We start from the raw sequence: 23,256 nt of genomic DNA, 5'->3' as shown, positions 1-23,256 counted from the left end.
TGAAAAATGATTAGAAATTATTAGAGATTTCTACTGGTGCCTAATCGGTTTTAATGTGCTTCTGGTGGTCTGAAATGGTAATTTAATGGAATATGTTGTTCCTAATCGGTCCTAATGCTTTGTATAATTTTATTCTGATGGTAATCATCTACCCATAAAAAGGCCTTACTGGGTATTTAATAGCAACTAGAACATTGGTAATGGAAACCTACAGGAAGCTGATGGAAACTGAAATATCAGAGATATTCCTAATGTATTTTAGAGCTTTAAAGGAAAACTCCACCCTGAAATACATTATAAAATAGTTGCAATTTTGCTCCTAATAATATAGCAAGAGCTTATTTTCTCACTCACCATTTTCCAGCATGCTCTATGTCATATTAATGTGAAATCCAGCATAGAAGTAGTGGAGATGGCAAAAGTGGGAGCTGAAAGTTGAAGCTTTGCACCCTGCTCTATTCCAGCAGAATGTACAGATAAGAAGGGGAGAGAGCTGGACAGACTAAAAGACTAAAGCACTGCTGCATCACTCTTTATAGGTAGAGATGAAGCAAGGGCTAATTCCAACTGGCACCACTATCAGCAGGTAGTCATTTTCATCAGCACTGTGAGTAATGTAGGAAATTGTGATTAAAAGTGAACATAGACCAACATGTGCAGGAAAGAAGTTTAAACTAAAAACAAAGTCATCTCAGCATTTCATCGCAAAATAAATCATGGACACCATTGAAGATCATGTGTTAATTATAAAGATTAATGTGCAAGTCATTCAGGGTGGATTTTTCCTTTAACTACTGAGCTGCCTATAACATCTGTACAATTTACAGCATACAGTAGCATATCTGCAATTTCTCCACACCAATACAGTATCACGCCATATCCTTCCAATTCTCTACAGTATGTTATAGTGAATATTAGTGTGCAAGTTAACAAGCTATGCAACTCTGAAAATAAAGCACTATTGCTATTCTAAGAGCATTCAGTTTTCAGTCCTGGCTCCAGCTGTGAGATTACTGCAAGGAATTTAGAGTTCATATTTATCAAAGAGCTCAGACTGAGAATGTTGATGTGGTGTCCAACCCCGCAACTATCCACATAGTTGTCTTTATTATGATACTGAAGAAATAATCCTGGTTTGTGGCTAATTTACATGTACATTTCCAGTTATGAACCTCTATAAATATTTGACTTGGTACAAAACTTGTAGCATCAGCTTTGTAGCATTATGGTTGATTCGTAACTGGGCCCTTTATCACACCTCACGCTGCTAGAACTGAAAATCGCCTGAGGGGGTTTGTTCTAAAGGTGAGGCCATATTGCTCTGGCATACTAAACAATTAGATCAGGAACGTGGGAGCATATCGTCCAGTCCCTATTCTTTAGATTTGCTTGCTGCACATTCAATTAACGTAGCTAATGGAATGGAATACATAGCATATACCGTATAGCAATGTCACACTGCTATTCGGTGAAAATTACTGTTGCCATTATCCTTGTTGCCTTATCTTTGTTGCATTGTTGCAAGTTCACTTCCTACATAAGGAAAATATTAAGAATATTAATAAAAAAATATTAAAATGTTCCAATATTAATCTGATATGAATCAGTTTTCAATATAATAAGCAACTGATTTCTACGCTATTGGCTTCTGGTTGCTTTGTATAGTTTGTACTGGTTAGTGTGATTAGTATAACATTTTATTTTTCAATATAAAAGAGTGGGAAAAAAAACACTGACTCTGTTGCAGCTTATGAGGCATTTTACTGGCATCAAATCAGTTCAAAGTTTTTTTCTGACTGATCACCTTTATCCTATGATGAAACCTTGATGGGAGTGGTCTCTTCCAGGATGACCCCGCCCCCATCCACAGGACAGAAAGGCTCACTGACTGTTTGAATGAATATGAAAATGATCTGTGTATGTGAAGTGTCTGCCGTCTCTATGTAAAGCTACTATAGAAACGATAAGATTTTAGAGTGAGTGCTTTAATATAAACCTGTGAATTGCCTGTTATCAGAGCTGCTGTTATAGAAAATGAACCAACACCTTCTGACCAATCAGATTCAAGAATACAACTGCATAAGTTATTACTATATCTGCAACTGAATAAAGAATAACTTTTGGAAACCATTAGTTCTCAGATGGAAAAATGCTTAATGAAAACCATTTGGCCAATTCCCATTAGGAACTGACAGTATGTCTGTTCTTTATTTCAGCAAGGCTACACTGTCTAGTTGTTGACATGTCTCATGGCCTGATGTATGTATCTGTTGTGTACACTGATATTTATAACAGATGAGATGCTGCTCTTGTGTTTTTTTCCAGACTGGAATCCGAAATCATTCTGCTTGAGAACGAAGAATCACAAATATCAGCCAAAGAGCAAGTGCTCAGAGAGAGACTTCGTGAAACAGAGAGCTCTATTGAAGACCTACAGAAAGTAAGACATTACCACACACACACACACACACACACACACACACACACACACACATTTGTCTTATTATCCTTGTAAGGACCTTCCACTGACATAACAATTACTGCATCTAATTAATGCTTAATTAATTAATTAATGCCTAGATCTAAATCTAACCGCAACCTCAGTAGCCTCCTTTTATTTTTTTAAATAAAGGTTGCAGTTTTCCTTTGGTCCCCATCAAGACATAAAAACATGCCCACACACACACATACACAGGCACAGGACAATGTAGCCAAATGTCACAAGAAAATATGTGGCCATCTTTACTTAGCTTGAGATGGAACAGAAGTATTTTTAATTTCCTTCAAGGCTATAATTAAAGTTCCAAGCCACATAGTGTGCTATGTATGAACATACCATCCATCTGTTTTTGTACCATAAAAAACTTAGTCTTTCTTTTCTTTTTTTATTTGCAGAGTCTGCAGATCCAAGATGGAGGTACAGGTCCATTGTGTTCTTCTAGCTACACTCTTAGAAAAAAGGATCAATCTAGCAAACCTAAAGGGCTCTGGGTTGAAGCTTATGACAGAAAAAGTCCCAAATAGAAAGCTAGAACCGTTACCCATACAAAAAACTCTTGAGGAACCCTTTTTTTTCTAAGCCTGTAGACATAACAAATGATTTATAACATATAATGGGCATTAATGATTTATGATTTAGTCTTGAAAGTGTTTTCCTGAGTTTTTATTGTGATTATGTGATAGTGTAGAAGGATCTACTAGGCAGAGGTGCCAAAGTACATAAACACACAGCACACACACACTCTCTGTTGCCCATGCCCCCCTTGGCTCATTTCCCTCTTGCCTCAGCTAGACTATTGAACTCCACACACAAGTCATTGACTCTGAACTTTGTTTACAATAAGCTGCCTATTCACAGAAAATCCCTCCAATGCAGCAGCAACATTGTTTCACCCAATACACTCACTCAGCTTTTGCTGTCTAAGCATCGAGCTGCTGCAGAGAAATAACGAGAGACCGGAGGAAGAGAAAGGAAGAGATACCTACTCAATACAGCAAGAAGGGAAGGGGCAGAACCTGAGGGGAAGGGGCAAACCCTGGGGGAAGGAGAAAGGGAGCCAGAGGGAGTTCAGTTAACTCAGATTCACTTTTACCACTCTTTTGCTCTCTGCTCAACAGATGCAGTGAATCCTGCCTGTTCCCAGATCCCCAAGCTCTCAGGCTTGAATGCCCAAACTCTGTCCTCTGTTTCGGGGGATCGCCAACACTCAAGAAAACCTGGTAAGTGCTTGGTAGGGGGTGTGAGAGGGGGCAGTGGTGGAGGTGGGTTTGCAAGTAAAAATGGCACACTAAAGAGACACGTCTTCAGTTAGAGATTTGGTGAGCTGTCAAGAGATCAGAACTTAGATTTGATTAATGATGCTAAAATACCTGTGACATACAGCTGCATGTGAAAAGGAACTGTTTGGACTGACCTTACTGAACAGTAGGCTTTAATTTAAACAAAATACAATGTCTCAAGTTCCAGATGAAGTGTATGGAAATTATTATTATTATTATTATTATTATTATTATTATTATTATTACTTATTTGTTCTTTTGCTTTTTTATTGCTATTTTACTTTTAATATTACTTTTTTCCTCTCAATTTTCCCTAAAGCTGTTAATTCAGTTTTAAAATTATTGTTTTTTAAACACAGGCAAGTTAGTATCAATAATAGGTGGAATGATGCAAACAGGTTATAGCAGTGCTAAATAATCACATACATCATTTAATTATGACACATGGTCAAGTAATTCTTTTTATGATCATAAATTAATTATTATCTTGATATTTATATATAAGGTCTATTTTTTTTAAGTGTGCACAATTATTTAAAAATGTATATTTTGTACTGATTCCTGATTCTAACACCACTGGCAAATATTAATGACTTAACAGCTTGCTAACAGTAATGCATGACCAGTCACACTAAGAGAACATTAACCCACCCCCCTCTGCACTTTCCCCCATGTCTGAAGCTTTATACGCCATGGAGATCAGCGTCGAAAAGGACCACAAGACAGGCGACACCAAGATCTTGTCCACTTCACGTATCAGCCCAGAGGATGCCTACCAGCGGGGCGTCAAGGTCTATGACGATGGGCGTAAGGTGATCTATGAAGTGCATTCTGGGAGTTCCACCACAGTGCAGAACGGTGTGCATCCATGGAGTTCAGATGAGGTGGAGGAACTGATACAGCAAGTGGGTCAAGCACGCCACAGACCCGATGTCACAATCACAGCAGGTGAGCCTGGGATCAGGGAGCAGAGCACCATGCCTTCGGAGCTGGAGACAGTACCAGATCAGCAAAGTCATGACGATCAAATGAAGATCGAACAACGGCTCCAAGGCCACAGGGATGATCCACAAGCTCGCCAAAGCTTCGAGGGTGAGGTGATGGAGGCACCTGAGGCCACAGCCGAAAAGCCCATCACTATGATTTTCATGGGCTACCACAGCGTGGACGATGACGAGGAGACGAAGAAGCTGCTGGGATTCGATGGCACCATTAAAGCCGAGATTGTCCTGATTGACGAGGATGATGAGAAGTCTTTGCGCGAGAAGACTGTCACAGACGTCTCCACCGTGGATGGCAACGCCGCTGACCTCGTCTCAGGACGGCCGGTGTCTGAGGCCACCGAACTCTCTTCCGAGGGCCAAGATGAAAGTTCCACCAAGGAGCCGCCGCCCACAGGTACCGAAAAGAAAAAACGCTGCCAGTGCTGTACTGTCATGTGACCTTCCTTCTCCCATTTCTCCCAAAACTTCTCTTTTTCCAGAGCTCCAAGTCTCTGCCTCCCTTTCAAAAAAAAAAAAACAAAGCAAAAGGCTTCATCTTGTTACTAACCGCACCTCCATTTCTCTGACGTCAGAAAAGCACATTCTCTTCTCTGTCTTCTCTGACCTATTTTCCTCAGAATGACTGGCTCTCTCTTGCCAGGTCTCAGGACACAGAACAGGATGTTGAAGGAGTGTTGTCTGAGGAAAGAGGGAGGGCTGGAATATAGCATAGCATGTGTCAAAAAGTTTTGGGCAAAAAAAAACAACACTACTGACAAGATTGTGTTCTATATGAAATCTATAATGTGAAGGAGCACAGTGAACAAACGAGGAAGAAAGTACCCAGAATATTAACATCAGCATAAAATCAACATGGTTTGAAAGGCAGTCTTAAGCCTGGGCAGAAAATAAACAACCTTTGATATTTTCATATAGCTTTATGAAATGCAGTAGCATACTTGTTCATGGAAGTGCATCTGATTCATCACTGAAGTTTCCTATAGTATATCTATATAATATGGCAGTAGATCTGTATATTTGCCATTTCCTATCTTGTTCAGTGGCCTTACTGAAACATTGGACCTTCACCATCATAGACTTGGATAGCCTTTGATTCTCTAGTGTTTACACAGGCAGGTTAGATTTTTTAAATTGAAGATGGCAGCAATGCCATCATGACATGAATGGATTTTGCAGGACATGGTTGTTTGGTACGAGGTTTATTTTTGACATTGTTTTTGATGCTTTTAGTTGAGAAGGAAGGTCACTGAAAACTGAACAAATACTCAAAAAGAACAAGACAATCTTTGGATTTGAGCTAAAGTGCTAGGTACTGCCATTTCCTCAAATACACTGGGACAACAAAAAGCCATGGTCCTGATTTACATAAAATTTGGTGCTGAGTTTTACAGGACACTTTTGGCACTTTAGTCTAATAGTCTAATAAAAGATACTATCACCAAACAGTTTTTGCAGTTACTTGAGGTTCTACAGTAAACAGCATCATCAAGTCCTCAGAATTCTGAACATCTTAAATGATCCAAAAGCCTTCACCAGCAAACAGAGAGGCATAACCAAGTTACACTGCATACGAGGCATCATATGAGACAGAAATACAAAGCATATTTTCAAGACAAGTGACAGTGTCTAGCACCTTCATAGCATTTTGTGCTGTAGTGCTTTCAGTCCAGAGAATTGATTCATGGCTAAGTATGACTCATTGCAAAATATTGTGTAAGGAATCACGAATCAGTGAATACATACAAATACATATAAATAAACTTAACTGTGTAGATAGATTTTACTCTAAACGAGTGCCAATGTGTATTTCCAGAAGTGATTTTAATACAGTATATATGCATAGTTTGTATTTATAATGCACACCTAAATGCCATATAGACTTGGTGTGGACTTATTATTATTTATTTCTAATTTATTCACTCATATCCAAGGCATTGATGTGTCTGTCATCACTCGTGTTTATGTCTCTGTTTGTTAAAAAAAGAAAACACAAATCCCAAAAATTTGTGCCATATTGCTTCATATCGCACAAAAAAGGGTGATGGAGAAAGTAGAAGCATACTGTAATTCAACTGTTTTAGAAAAAATACATTATCTATATGAACTTAAAATGCATAATTTATTATACATTTCAGCGCTTTTATTATTAAATGAGATGCTGCAGATATGGACATTTTAAAAATAGTTTTTCTGAGTTATACTTGACTGTACCAGTTCATGCACAGAATTTTATTTTGTTTTCTGAGAAGGAGAGATGATCTTTATTCCCAGTTGGGTTTTTTGGTTGGTTCACTTTATGACACAAATCAAACCCTCAGTACACTACAATTTAGGTACTAGAATGTCAGTGGTTTTCACATTATCGCTATGATAATGCTGAAGATTTGCCCAAAAATCTGTGACATGTTACACCAAATTTTATAAGAAAAGTGGAAGGAAGAATGAAGTGTGAACAGAACAAATGCTTCTTTAGTTAAATGTGGTTTATAAAAAACAAGTATGCAATGATTAATACAATCTGTGCAAAATGAAAATGTGTGTTATATCCGATATAATATCATATAAACTGGCAAATGTAACAATCATTAAGCTTTCGTTTAGGTTCTGGCTTGAAAAATCTAGCTAGTATCTCTGTGTGTAATTAATATTGCTGCTATAAGTAGTGTTGTATTGTAAGATGTTCATGTATGTTTTAAAGAAACAGAGTAGCAAAGAATTATGTGTAAGAATGGGCATGAATGCAACATATTTTGTTCAGTAAGATTTTATTTAAATTTTAGAGAACATATCTGAATTAAGGGTGAGTTTCCTTGAAACACTCTAGCTTTCAGATTATGCCCTTTTACGATTATCTAAATCCTACAGTGTTTTAGGGATGCTCCTTCCTGAGCATCTCACTCTTTTAAAGCTGTATTTTTAATCCCCCAGCAGACCCTTAGTAAGATGAATTTTATCTAGCGTCCAGTTGCTCAGCATCATTCTGCCAAACTGAACCCATGTGAGTGTGGACCCTCAGTCTTCATGGTACAGCCATGAGACACCGCTGTGCTTTCTAACTAAGATTCTGCTGTATTTTTGTAAAAAACTTTTTTAACTGTTCCATTTCACCTTTCCTTTTTTTTTTAAAAAAAAGAAAAAAACAATGACTACTATAATCACTCTGTGTATCTCACTCTCTATCTACTGCACACTTTCTTCAGTCTGGACTGCCAGCTGCAATGCTGTAACAGTGGCTTTTTTTTCTTCTCCTTGTATCGTAAAACTAGTCAAATAAACAGCATTTTTTTCACTTGGCCTATCGTCTGTGCTATGGTTCTTTCTCTAACTCACTTCAACACAGGACACTACTACTGTACTCTACTAGCACATTTTCCTCCATTCTTGAGCAGTGGCATCTCTCACACCTTCCTTAAACATCACTAACTACACATAGGCCTCCTCTGCTCTCTCTCTCCCTGCCTCCAGACTGCATGCCCATGCCAAACTAAGTTCATCCCATCAGTCTTACCATAATGACTACCAAAGGCTGACTACACTTGAGGCCATCCACACCAGCACAAGGTCAGTACAAGATTCCTAGACTAGGGTGTTAGTGTACTTAAATTTTATTCTTCATTTGTTTTTTTTTAATAGTTCATTAACCAAAATAATGCAGTTAAATATGTTAACACATTAACCCAAATCTATATTCACGTCTAATTCTCGTACAGACCTGTGGTTTTGTCCCAGGAGCTGCTTATAAATAGGCTGCGGTTCTAAAGTTCACAGCAACACCAAGTCCTCAGCTCTAGGAATACATTAGAAGAATAGGTTACTGATTACCATAATTTAAAAATAAAGGACAATGGGCCTTATTTATATATATTTTATTAAACGTGTGTTTTATTAAAATTGTGTGAATGTTTGTGTAAGCCAAAACATATTCAGTATAGATATTGTCATTTTCATTTTAGTGTATGTAGCCTAATTTAATTTCTTTTGTAGGCCTCCGTGTCACAGTTTAGCATTTAGACATCCATTGATGGGTCCTAGAAGTCATACATGGAAAGGCCAAAGTAAAAGTGGAAGTTTTTTTTTTTTTTAAAAAGTTGAACCTTTTGATGGAACACTATATCTGTAACCCATTCCACACCATTCTTGGGACTCAGTTGCTGAACAGTAGACTGGACTAGGGCAGTGGTAGCTTATTGGTAAATGCACTAGGCTGGTGCAGGTTGTGAGTTCAAATCCCCACACCACCAAGTTGCCACTGTTGGGCCCTTGAGCAAGGCCTTTAACCCTTAATTACTTAGTTGTATATTGTCTCAGTTAGTAGCTGTTTTGGATAAAACCTTCAGCCAATCAAAGTAAATGTAGACTACCAATTTGTACTAGTTATCATTTATTATATCTCCCTACCCTTGAAGGTTTTTCATATTTCACACTTCATAATCATGGCACTGTTCCTTCTTCATTATTGCTGAGGCTAGTATTTAAATAAATCTTTAATGACACCTCCATAAAATATAAACTAAACTAAAGTAATCTTTTTTTTTTGTTATGGTCACGACTCACATGAGTTTCCCAAAAGCCTAAAGAGCAAACAAAAACTGTAATGAACACAAATGCAGGCAATATGAGATCCAGGCTACAGTGTAATCACATTTTGCCAACTGCTTGTGATAAATTGAGCTAATATTCAGGTGCGAATTTCACCTAAGAGTATCTCTTCGTTTTTCCCAGATAATTCAATCAGACCTGCTAAGATCAGTTGATATTTTAATGGCATCATTCATTCTTTGCCTCTCATCCACCCTTATGTCTTGAGAATGCATTACAGTTACTAAGGTGTTATTTTGAGTAAGAGTGTAAGACTACTCTGACACTTAACGATAGGCATATTGGTGTATTAGTTAGTACTCATAAAAATGTGCATAAATCATAAGCCACAATATTTAATATGCCTATGTTATCAGTGCCAATAAAACCTTGCATTGTCTGTTCATCACAGCCAATGGCTTTCTATCTGCAGTTTGTTAGTTGCAGTTGGATTATTATATTGACACGAGAAACTCCTGCTTTGAGCTACGGTAATTATAAATAAGCACAGTGAGAACGCACTGGAAGGCAGAATGAGCGAGAGTGCTGACTAAGCAGATTCAGCCTATTGAAGGCTGTGTATCAGTGTATGCAGAAGTGCTCACTCATGAGCACTATGTGTGACTCTAGAAAAGCTCTGCCTGAAATTAGCGAGACACACAACTTGAAATTAGATTTCAGGATTTTATATCATTTAAAGTACTATTTTACATTTTATATTGTATTTAAATTCATGCATTCATACACATTTTAAAATCATATCATTTTCTGTATGCTTTATTCAACATAGAAAATTTTAGAAAATGGTATTTTACAATCATCTACATAAAGTCAGGTTTAAATGCATAAAGATATACAAATGCATGCAGAAACAGACAAATCGAGTGGAAGAAACTACTCATAACAATCTCTTCACCTCTGACCAAAGTGTGTGTGGGCTGCTCTGCTATCAGCATAACGACCTCAGTAGTTACTGAACTCACCCACACCTATTCCTCCCTTCCTGGCCCTTTGCCTATCATTTAGAATGTTTTATTTCACACAGCCTCTATTTCCTGATCTACATACATACAATAATACTTTCTGACACATGTAGCCCAAGATGCTAGTCATTACTAAGGCCATATGAGACTGGCCATGTTGCAGTATGGATTTTGCATCAAAAGACTGATTGAAGTTGCAGATGTAAGGAACATTGACTGATTATGTGGGTTCCTATTAGTAGGTCCCATGTGCACTGATCTTGAGTTGCTGCTAACTGATATGTGGATTCTAACCTATTGATAATTGCTATTGATGAAGCAAGTAGTTCAGCCATAGCCAAAGAGCACAGATGATAGGGATATAACTGAATATGAATACATTATTCGAACTGAACAGATAATGTGTTCTAAACAGGTACAAATATAGATATGAAAAGGAGGTGCACTATTTGTTTTTGGGTTTTTAAGAAAGTATTTTTAGAAAGGTTGAAAGGTTTTCCAGAAAGCTTGCCACAAGGCATGTGGGGGAGACTAGAGCTGAGCATCAGGGACAAACACACACACAAAAAAGTCATGCAAGCAAGTTTTTTATTAATGCAGACACAAGAGAGCAGTCAGATATGAAGCATGCGAGACAAATAAAGACCACGTTCGACATGACCATGTGGCGTTGTGCAATGCATTTACTCCATCCTTCGTAACTGCCTTTTCAGGGTTATGGTGATGTAAATTCAGCTACCAGTTTGTTTATATTTTGGGAAATACAACCAACTAAATTAGTTAGAAAATATTGTGGGCAGGTACAAACAAAACTAAAAACTGCTTGAGTGATACTTAAAAAAAAAAAAACACTTTGGCACACATCTCTAGTTGAGACCATTTATGAACTGGAGTGATGTAGCTGAGGTTGAGGAACTTTCAGAGCCAGAATTCCCAGACCATCCTGATAATCCTGGCATTTGTACATAGTGGTAGGGTTCAGATTTAAAAAATAAACAAATGAACAAAAACCCTTCCAGATTAGGCCATGGCCACTTCAGGATTAATTTCAAATATGGATACAGATGTTTTGGAGCACTAAACAGATACAGATAGTGCCATTGTGTTACACCAATAATAGATGAATAGAGTTTCTGATATAAAAAGCTCTGACATTAGTATTGGTATTAAGTTATGATCTTTGGTATTAATTATGACCATGATGGGAGCATCAAGTCATTGTGTAAGTTGACATGATGTCTGATAACACTATAGAGGTCATGATTGTTGAACCACTCTATAAATATCATATTACTGATAATATATGACACAGATTGCCAACCCTGGTCCTGGAGAATCCCCTTTCCTGCAAATATTAGTGTTTTTCCTGTATTAACACACCTGATTCAACTAATCAGCTAATTAACAACCTAAGTAGAAGTGGGTGTTTTAAAACAGGAGAAACACTTAAATGTAGGAAAGAAGGTACTCCAGGACCAGGGTTGGCAATCTGTGTTAAATGATATTATTGTGAGCTAAATGAACTTATTAGTTAATTATGAGCTATTTCGGCTGTGGATGCTTACAGGAAATCTGCTATGATCTCTGTCTCATGAATACACTATTTAAGTCCTAAAGATGTCTCTGATAGAGTAATGAAGATCTTGATCAGTCTGGCTTTGTGTTGCAGGTAGTGAGAAAGCTCGCTGTGTATTGCTGACAGCAGAGAATGGCCTTTTCCCAGGAGCTGCTGCGAGATCATCATGCACCCAACCGGTGAGTCTAATCTGCACACTCTATCTGCAAACAACCATCTGTCACAGCTGCACACTGATTTGCACTGCAGATTTTTTTTGCAAAATGTTCACTTGCTTTTATTCCTCTCACAGAAGGTGTTGCATTTACACCATTTCATTAAGGAGGCATAACAACTACATATCTAGGCCATTATAAATCTCATGTATAGTAGATGTTTGATTTTGCAAAGCTCCAGGTGTGTAACTTCTTAAAGAAATGACTACATCTGCATAGAAACAATGATGTTTTCGTACACTCTGAGTAAAATTAGTTGATCTACTAAAATAAGAACATGCCTGAAAAATATAACAGGAAAGGAATCTTATTACAGCATCAGTATCAACAATAAATGTTGGTGTTTCCATAAATGGAATAAGAGTCAATCATGAACTCTGTTTAGGACAGCACGTCATAATACATCGAAATTGCTGAAATAAATTTAGAAGCATGATCTTTAGCAACACTCCATCTTTTGTTTATTACCAGTGCAGCAGTGAGCTGTAGCCAATTTATGTCTTGCCAACTTAGTTATAAAAAAAAATCTGCCCAGTACAGAGCACTGGAGTATGACTCTAACTGCTGGTTTGTGTCTGGACAGTGTTTCATGTGCCTGCTTCCTTCCCAATTGTACCATAATTATCATAACCTCATTGCCGTGTCAGAATGATTAGTGAGCTAATAAATTTAGTCAGTGAATAACGCTTTTGTGTGCCAGTTAAGCATCCATTAGATTTGGAGTGTAGTTATAAGGCATTATGCTGTTCATCAGGAATGCAGTTTACAAAATGGACTCAGTAAAGATTTTCATCTCTGTGACAGAAAATCTGGGATATATTTATTCGTAATCTATTTATAATCCAAGCTATTGTGAGACAGCAGTTTAGGCTTCAGTAGTTATAATAGCCTACTTCTGTGTGGTTATTTTTGATTGATTGATTGATTGATTGATTATGAATATGGGCAAGTAAATGCAATGTGGTTGGATTTCATTCAATTTCACATGAATTAGGTTGTAAGAAAGGGTACAAATGCTAACCCCGCCCCTAACCTTAATCTTTTATCTCTGCAACTTTTAGTATAAATTGCACTGCACAGCATATCAGTTTGGGGCCACACAATGTTCTGCAATACATTGTGAACATAGAGTGAGAGAGAGAGAGAGAGAGAGAGAGAGAGAGAGCATGTAGGGGGCATGCAAACAATTTCTGGAAGTAATAAATTTCCTGTTATATTCCCCGAACGGTATGTGAACGTTATTATGCAGACATTCTTCAGATGCCATTGACTCTTTGCAACTTTGCAGGTGCGCGTGCAGTTTGCCATTTCCACGCGCCGCCATTCTCAGTTGTTCCACACAGTGTTTGTGTTCATACAACAAAAGAAGCCGCTTTTCAGCATCCACCATTAACCCACACCTGTCCGCGTGTAGCTCCTATCCGGGCGGACAAAAGCGTTATGAGGGCCAGAGTCTCAGCTGAATAGGGGTAACTGTAACCCGAGCGCGAGGCCGCCCGCGCGCCGCTCTAGAACAGAGCAGAAGCCTCGCGCGCACCGAAGCGCATTCATTATTCATTGGGGCGCGCGCGCGGGGCAGACGAAACAGGGCGCGAGCGAGGAGGGAGCTGTGCGCGCGGAACGTTCCGTGTCTCTGCGTTCAGATGAGCTGCTCCTGCTGCTGATGCACGCGTCCTATTTCTCACTTGTACTCTTCATTCAGACTGCTCACGTGCGAGGCGAGTCCAAGGCGTTGCGCAGTTTCCGTCCGAGAACGGATCCTGTTATTTGAGGAAGTGGAGGAGCAACACTCGATGCCGCGCGCTGTTCAGAGGTAACGGGTAACATCCCGAGCATTACACGCTTCCTTACTCCGGTGAAGGGCAAAGCCGCTTCTGTGAAAAGCGCTTTTAGCTTCTCTAGCAGAAACGTTTCAGTAGACGCGTCTGCTCCTTTCCGATGAGCGTGCTGTCGACCATTCGATTCATTCTTCGATTAATTATTGCTTAGACGCAGTTTTCTTGAAAGACGACAGTGTTTGGAGGTGACTGCAGAGCTTTCTTCTTTGCAGCATGTCAGTGTGACCTATTGATCATACAATTCAACTTATTATTGTTAACCTCTCAGAAGTTAATGCATTGCTGTGCAAAACCCATTTCGTCTGTATATGCACAGTCTGAAGCTATGAACACATTTAATAGACTGTGTGTGTGTGTGTGTGTATTCTGCATTCAGCTATGAATTGTCTTATACATAATTAGGTGTCTAATTCCATATATATATATATATATATATATATATATATATATATATATATATATATATATGTGTGTGTGTGTGTGTGTGTGTGTGTGTGTGTGTGCACACGCATGTAAATATAAATATATATGGGTTTAGACACCTAATTATGTATAAGACAATGCATAGCTGCATTTGCATTTCCTGATGCACCACATTATGACATTACTGTATAGGCTTCATAATTGATATATCATTCCTAATTATCAAGGAATTTGATCATTACCTACAGTTACAACAACATGAGCTAGAATTAATTCAGCCGGAATTATACAGGAGTGATAGACTTCTTTTAGGTCTGAGGTGGAGTGGCAAGACTTATTTAAAGGGTGACAGCTGCCACCCTGTGCCACAGACATGGCCACACCCCTGCTTACTCTACTGTACCTTTCATATTTCTGTTCAGATTTTATCCATATAATTGCTTACTGCATATTTAATGCTTTTAGTGTGCATGAGGGCAGAGTGATGCTTGCAGGATATTCTGCTTTCAGCACATGGCAGACTACATAGTATTGAATTGTAACTGATAATGCTGATCTTATGTGATATCAACACCTCGGTGATCTTACCTTGTCCCAGATAAGCATGTCCTTGTTTAGAACTAGTTGATGGGAAGCCTAAATGTCGTGTCTCATTACAGGGTCTGATGTGTAAATATGACTTATTAGTCTTTGCAGTGTCATCTGCAGGAACAGTGTTAAAAGTGTCTTACTATGCCATTACTATTCCAGTCTGTTGATTTTGTATATGCATTGTTCGGTTAATCTCTAACTTGCCCACCATGTCATACCAGGATATATGAAGTGTGTGTTCTATACATTTTCAAACATGGATTTGCAACATTTCATGCCTATGTACACTTAATGTGCAGTTTAAAAAGATTGTCTTGCCTTGAATTGAAAGCACTTGACTTGCACTTTTCCTTCAGCCACAAGTTAATTGATACTGCATGCAAACCTGAAACCTGAAAGGACATGGAGAAAGCAGCAATTATAGGTTAGTGTTTAATGGCCTGCTGGTGCTAACAAACCCAAAGAACCGTCAGTGAACAAAGACGAATGTTCCGTCAGTGAACAAAGACGAATGTTGAAGGGGCAGCTTAATAGTTCAAATCTGCAATCAGGAATGTTCCAGGCCAGTGGTTAGGATGGCAACAATAAAAACTACCAGGCAAAACAACAGTGCAACAACACCACAGTACCAGAACTGTATTAGAAGCAGGTGTGTGTAAATTCATTTAGCTAGCATAAGCTAAAAAGTGGCGACTAACATAATTTAGCTCAAAAGTGCGACAAGCTAATTAGGTGCATTAATAGAGACTGTGGAAAATAAGAGAGTACCTGAATCCTGGGAGGAGCAACTTTACGTAGCCAGTCTTTATCCTCTTCTGATAATGTCTCTTGTGATGAAGCATCATGTTTGCACCCTTGACAAAAAGCCAGAAAGTCTTTAGCTAACATTTCAGCTATGAGCTCTGGAGTTCTCTCACTGCACATGAAGGTGTTAATGGAGTCTGGCTGGTGTTTCATTTACTCTCAATGAAGTGTTTAATTGTGAGGTGACTGTGTGATGTTCTAGCATGATAGTTTTTGTGCTGCGCTGCTCATTTTTGTCACTGTTTCTGGAAAAATTGTTTAGCATCCGTTCAAGCTAATCAATAGTGAATCAATAGTGAACAGTTCCTACTGAGAGCCAGTCTGTGTCCTCGGTTCAGGTGTGTAGTGCAGCAGGTTGCGAGATTCAGAAAGTGTATTGTGCACCACATCAAGGTCATTTTCTACACTGAGAAATAAGAATACAAAGTCAATAGGTGGTAGAGGGTTTCTTTCTTTGGTTGTTAGATGAGTGAAATAAAAAAAAAAAAACAGGCTTGCAACCATTACATCAACATCCTAATGAATCCACTTGTCCACTGGGCACCGTGAATGAAAAACTAATAGCCTGGATACATAATCTGCTTGTCCTGGTACATGGTAACTAGTGATTTATCGACCCCTGAGTAATACTGTATACCACACTGCTATGGCATTGGTTTCTGGGCTTTTCAATGGGAAAATAAAGCATTTAAAATAAATAACAGCTTGGGTGGCAAGTTCTGGTTTGGTGGTAAGTTCTATTCGGCAATTGATACTAAGCATTATGAATAAAATATCTGAATGTAAATTCTACTAAAAGACTTAATGATCATAGAAAACAGTGTTTCACAGTATCCTGGCCCTTATCAGGCCTGCCACAAAAACAAGATATCCTCTTGATGGTTATTTCCCCTAAAGGTTGTGTGCTCTGTCCACCACACCCTGCTGAACCCTATTGATAGGCAAAGTGATGTGACACTACGTGGAAAATCCCAGTGTCCTTGAAGTGAAAGCAGACTTTGCTGAAAGCTTTGCATTTCGAAAAGCAAAAAAAAAAAAAAGAGGAAGAGGAGTAGAAAACAGGAAGCTGCTGCTCAGAGGAATTTAAAACCATTGCCAGTACTGGATCCAGCTCACCAGCTGCCACCTCTTGCTTTTACTGTCTGCAGTTTGATTTTCTCCAAAATTACAAGAACTAAAAAAATACCTACTTTCTTATATCAATAATCATCCATATAAGAACCTCTGGATTTGAGTCTTATTTATGACACTGTGTTCTAAATGAAAGAGGAAAGCCCACATGCACATACCTAAGCACATATGGAGGCTGGAAAGCAGAAGACACTCAGTGCTGTTTAATACAAACTCCTTCTCGATCTGTTGAATTTAAATTATAAAAAATGTAGTGTTTTCATGTTTGGCAGCTGAACAAGGATTCCACTCTGTCACATCTTACTGGGAAGTAGGAAGGATGTTAGCTCCCTGCTTGTTTTCCTTCACTGTAATGGGAGGAGTGATGGGTAGATGTGAGCTGAGGGGTATCATGTGTGCTCTGTTTAGAAACAGGGACAGTGGAACCTGCAGGCTACATTTGCTTATGTGGTCTACTTAAGGTTCAGACACTAAATGACATTGCAGAAGCAGAAATATTTCTCCCTACTCTATCTTTTGAGGTTGGCCTGTCCCCCTAACCACTTTGAAACAAACGTGCACACACACACACACACACACACACACACAGACACACACACAAATAACTAAGTGGTTATTTTTCCAGAACATTGTTACGTAACTCTCAGTGTTTTAACTCTCATATGAGTGTTTTGGCACTTTTAAATCAGCTTTCACAGTAAACATGACAGGAAACACACACATCTTGGAAGCTGTTGGAGGCTGTTAGTGTTGTTTTTTTTCCTCCATCTCAGCTGGTCTTCTCAGAAAGCATCCTGTCTCATAATGATTGTGAAAACATTTTCTAGCTATGTGTGTCCCAGTCAGCCAGGCAATCTCTGCTACATACATATTTCCAGACAGCTGTCAGTTTTACCGTATTTACTGTGTGTATGACTCTGGAATTAGGCTCTCGGGAGAAACAAATATAATCATTGAAATATTTTTTTGCTGTCCATTTCATTGTGAGCATTCAAGCTTAATACACCCATGAGTTACATATTGGATGCATTATCACAAATACACATAAAATTAATCAGATGATTATCATTTTGAAAGTGAGACCATTTGTTTCACATTACAAGGAAAAGCACTTAGCAGCATTTTTAAAATCTCCTATGAGCCCCACCTTTTTTCGTAAATGTGGGAGTTTCTGAGCATTCCTTTGGTAATTTGCTACAGTTTTCCTGTAGGGATGTGAATTTTGGCTCAGTTTAGGGAGTCAGAGCAATCATTTCTGCTCACTAATAAGAGCCATGTGTCTCCAAATGCCTTCTTGGATTGACAAATATAGTATGAATGTCGAGTCACTGCATTAATATTATTGTGCCTGCTGTGTCTGTACTTAATTTTCATTAAAGTAGAAGCATCAGTTCTATGTAGACAGAAAAGTGACAATAGAATACATCCTGGGAGGCTTTTGTCGTCTTTACTTAATCTGACAAGCTTTGAAAGAGCTCTAGTGGAGCATGCAGAGGAAGGAGACAGTTGTCCCCTCTGGTAGACTCTGAGTAAACAGTTGGAGTTAAAAGCAGATGGCTCTGGTTGTGGAGGCATGTTTGGTGGCCCACCTGCTGTAAACCACTATTTAATAACTTTCTCTTCACTTCCCTTCAAATGCTTAAAACACTGTGGCTCTTGAGCAAAGAACCTTTTTGCACTAGTTCAGTACCACTACCAGATAGTGATTTCACATTGCATAAGGTCTACTACAAAATATCTCGCTTCATTTCTTGTAAAAATATGACAAGGGAGAATTTTAATAGTGTCAATAAACAAAACATAATCTTTACATTCCCTGGTGTTCTAGTGGCTAAGGATCCCGCACTCTCACCGCCGCGGCCCGGGTTTGATTCCCAGGCAGGGAACCAACCCAGCCACTGGGGTGTACTCCCAAGCCGGGATAAAATGGGAGGGTTGCGTCAGGAAGCGCATCCGGTGAAAACCTGTGCCAAATCAAACATGCGGACCAATGATCCGCTATGGTGACCCTATAACGGGAGCAGCCAAAAGAACAACATTTACATTCCTCATATTCTGGTCAAGTACATATTTAGAATTGGCGAAATTATGTTAATATTTACAGGGGGAAACTTACTCGTATTCAGAGTTATTTACACACCTTCTGGGCTTTTCATTCAGATCATTAAAATGACCAACATGTAGTTAATGCCTCTGTGGTTGCCAGTTTCATCTTGAGTAGAAACATCCAAGACTGTGGTTTTCAGTAGTGTCTAAGCCACTACCTTTAAACGCAAACCTTACAAAAATCGGGGATAGAAAATGCGGATTGAAGAACTTTTTTCCTGCCACTAAAATAGATTTTCAAGCAAAACATTTGGAATATGAAAATAAGGTAGTCTTAAATCTGGTTTGGATTAGATAGGCTTCAAGATTCGTGTATGATCCAAGCTAATGGTATAGAGATAATAAGGTGCCAAGCCCATTCACTACTGAATTCCAGGATGACCAAGAATGTTAAGAATGCCAGAATGTTCTAGGTGTGGTTAGACAGCTGAGGTTACTTCACAAGCTTGTTTCATAAGACTCTCCATAATATATAAGATTATATTAAAATAAAAATAATTAGAGACTCCTAAAAAGGTATCTGAAGAGCTGAGTAAAATTTAGTGCATGTATGCCTGGTACTTTCACCCATCAAATGATAATGAAGGCGGGGAGTGTATTCACTCTGGCTAAATAAAGAAGGGTAATCAGTGGTTGCAAATAGGATTGAAGATGGTACACCAGAACCTTTCCCTTTTTTCACACACACACAGATCAGCTCTTCTTCCATCCTGTGCTCGTTAGAGGGATCTGCTGTGTATGGCCTCCTGTTGAAAGATACCCTGGTGACAAAAAGGGCTCCAAATTGGGTTTGGCAGTGCTCTGAAATGAAGGCGATGATAGCGAGATGCTGGGTCACTGTCGGAAATTACAAATGAAGGCAATGGCGTGAGTCATGCTTTAAGGATTATGCTCCACTGCTCAGACCAGAGCTTGATGCTGAGCCAAGCCTCACATGTAAGACCACCCTAATTTTCAAACAAGCATGTAAATTTGTTTCTCTTGTCTTGCCTATTACTTATTTCACCCAAGATTTTCCAGCGCATTGGCCTCAGCTTATTTGATCAATTCTGACTGGACTAGAATCTAGTATCAACAGAAGCTCTATTATCATTCAATCTATATTATGTTATTAGCATATGTTTTCAAGTCCCTTGGCAGCAGGTGGATGGTGTGTGTTATGTCATCTTCATCACTATAAGTACAAATTTGTTGTTATTGCCTTTTTATGGTCTAGGCCAGCTTGTTTCACAGCAGGATTATTCCCAACTAAATTAGCCTTACTATGAAGTGTGGGCTTTAAATGAAGGCTTATACAAAGAAACCACTACTCAAATTGGATGCAAATTGGTACAAACCTTTGATAATAGCTATGACAAAGGTAACTAGGAATCAGTGCTAATTATTGCTCTATAAACATACAGATTGAATGTACATCCAGAATGTCGTAATCTTCTAGTAACATGTGATGCTTTTAATACTATTCAGTACAGTCTACAAACTAAAGGTTCTGAATTTACATACAGCTATTAAAAAGTTCTTGATAAGCTATTTCAGTGTGTAAATGCATAGTACATATAATATTTATGTTAGGAGCAAAGTATCACTCTTAGTGCAGTCATTGTTCCTGAATAACACCAAACTCAACTGGAAAGTGTTCTGTGGTGTGAATCAGAATAGTAATTAAAGATGATCTAGCACATTTCCATCAAAATTGCATTCGCTTCAGTACATGTAATCAAAGAGAAGCACATCATTATTTTTTCTGGTCCTGCATTAAGGAAAGCTATCCAAAGCAAAACCAGTATGCTTAATGAGAAGAAGTACAAAGGCTACTGTGCTGTGGACAGTTGGGCTAATCCCTGTTAACAGTGATCAGAGGCAACATTTCAGTTCTCTATGTCACTGCCAACCACAGGTCAGGTGAATTTAAGTTCAGTTGTTCAGCTGAAGCTGAGAATGGTAGAGAGCAACTGTTGGGTAGGTCAATGTATGAAATTCTGCATTAATCCAGAATATTCTTAGTGTCTTGTACAGGGATGGACGGATGATTCCATCATTAGCTAGCCTCCTGGGCAAAAGAAAGCTCCAATGTGCTCCCTAGCCCATGTTTTGGTTTTGTGAAAAACTAATTTATTAATGTAATAGTAGTTAGGTAGTTACGTGCATTGATAAAGACTAAGGGACATGACCGAGTATGAATTTGTAGCCATAGTCCTTATCCTCTCCTGATAAAGCTTTTGATGTTTTGATGTTGTGTGTGCAATCTCAACAGAAAGTTCATTGGCAAACATTTTATTTATGGGATGTGCTCTCTCCATTCACCACAACTTAAAATATTTGACACTGTTTCACTGCGATGTGATATGTGTATTGTGCTAACAGGAGAGTTATATGACGACTTTGTGCTACACTATTTTGCTTGGTTTTGTCAATGTCCACATACCTGTGTGTTGATTCAGAAATGATCAGCTGTCATCCGTTCATGGTAATCAAACCACCTAGAAAAATTGTTCCACCGTCTACCAGATTGCCTCTGCCGATGTGTGTAGTGCAGCAGGTAATGGGATTCAGAATGCACCAATGACAAAGAACTGATGAACTTATGCTCCTTGAAGAACTGAAAAAGAGATAAAATTTCTTTAAGGCTATAATGCTGGTTCAGCCATATTGACTTACTTTTACTGTAGAGAAGGACTATAGAGCCAAAACTATACCGACAATAAACGTGAAGATAACCAATGCTAGCTTCACGTGTTTCTTTTTGAATGTCTTTTTGCATACTGCAGTTTCAAGCACAGCTTGCATCATCTCATATAAACATTGCTGTGTTTACAACAGCTATGAGGAGACCATAAGGCTCCAGCCATTAGCCAACGCTAGATCACAGCACAGCCATAAATTCTGACTCAGCAGTAAAAAGAGGCCATCATTCATCTCATTGAAGTCTTCATCATGTCTGTGGCATCTTACGTCTATCTGGGCTGAGAGAGGTATTCAGATTTAAGTGCACTGGTCTAGCTGTAATGGCCAGTATAGTTATGCATCAAGCTCCAACAATGAAGAAAACTGCAAAACAAGGCTTTCTTTCATCACAATTGAATTAGGAGTCAGTTTAAGTTTTTCCTCACAGCTCATCAAAGCCTTTTCAGATCTTTGTGTATCACATGAGAGTAATCAGGCTTTAAGGCTACAGGCCATATCAGATCTTTAGAATTCCATCTTGAAAAGGTGAAAATGATGAAAAGGGAAAACGTTGCCAGTGGCAGTGTGACCTCAGTGAATATCATACTCAAATATCCAAGAAGTTGCTCCAAGAATATTACCAAGATGACAGTCCACCCAAGATATATATTTATATGGCCACTTAGAGTGTATTTGTTCATAAGATTACTAGAGAAACAATGAATATTTACATTTTCCAAACCTCTAGTTCACAAACCACTAAAGAGAAGGAGCAGCAGCCCTTTAGTAATTTGGTCTGTCCAGCTCTCCCACCTCCTCATCTGTACACTCTGCCTCAAGTACAAAGTTTTCCAAAGCTTCAAAAATCATGTTAATGTTAATGACCGCAAACTTCTCACAAGAATAACAGAAGATAAAGCACCAACCAACAAATTAGTACCACTCACTAAGCACATTACAAAGATATCAATATAAACACAGTTAATGTAGATTATTCATTTAATTCTTACTTTTGTGGCATTGCTAAAAAAAAAAAAAAAAAAAAAAAAAAACACAGATATTCCAAAAGTAATAGCATTAGATATCGTTAATGATAAAATCATCCATTACCACTATTCTCTGTAGTGCACGGTGGAATAAAATGGCATATGCACATTAAATAGACACAGCAAAGGCCAGAATTAATTACATAATCTGATCTGAGAGGATGGACATATAAATGCATAGTTGAATCTGCACTTGAAAGAGAAATTAACAAAGCTGGCATTTGCAGCTGTGCTTCTGAAACCCAGTGGGACTTTGAGATTCTGCTTTTAGCTCATTTGCTTAGCAGGATGAAATAAATTTGACACACTGTTCTCTTCTCAGTTCTTTTGGAATTTTATAGCTGAGGGTTTTTTTTTTTGCTTTCTTTCTTTTTTTTTTTTTTTTTTTTTTAGTTTTCTCTTCATTTACCATGTTAAGCAAGCAATCACAATTAATCCATTTTTGATTTTTTTTATTCATTTTATTCATGATTTTTCTATTATTCAATGTTTGTGTCTGTGGATTTCAAACTAATGT

General features: G+C 38.3%; 1 protein-coding gene across 5 annotated transcripts in view; it reads left to right on the top strand.

The window, feature by feature from the left end:
- Positions 1 to 23,256, top strand: part of palm2akap2 (PALM2 and AKAP2 fusion) — an 84,930-nt gene that overhangs the window by 32,354 nt on the left and 29,320 nt on the right. For 4 of the 5 annotated variants that reach the window (XM_026942714.3, XM_026942715.3, XM_026942711.3 and 1 more), the window contains exons 5-9: positions 2,326 to 2,440; positions 2,896 to 2,917; positions 3,619 to 3,720; positions 4,462 to 5,178; positions 12,015 to 12,100. In XM_026942714.3, the coding sequence (XP_026798515.1) occupies positions 2,326 to 2,440; positions 2,896 to 2,917; positions 3,619 to 3,720; positions 4,462 to 5,178; positions 12,015 to 12,100 (1,042 nt within the window). The remainder of the gene's footprint in view (positions 1 to 2,325; positions 2,441 to 2,895; positions 2,918 to 3,618; positions 3,721 to 4,461; positions 5,179 to 12,014; positions 12,101 to 23,256) is intronic. The other variant, XM_026942716.3, reaches the window with a different exon arrangement.

Source organism: Pangasianodon hypophthalmus, chromosome 17, assembly GCF_027358585.1.
Source record: "Pangasianodon hypophthalmus isolate fPanHyp1 chromosome 17, fPanHyp1.pri, whole genome shotgun sequence".
NCBI classification, from domain to species: domain Eukaryota; kingdom Metazoa; phylum Chordata; class Actinopteri; order Siluriformes; family Pangasiidae; genus Pangasianodon; species Pangasianodon hypophthalmus.
The sequence above is the reverse complement of the archived record's forward strand: the minus strand, read 5'-3'. Positions and strand labels throughout refer to the sequence as shown.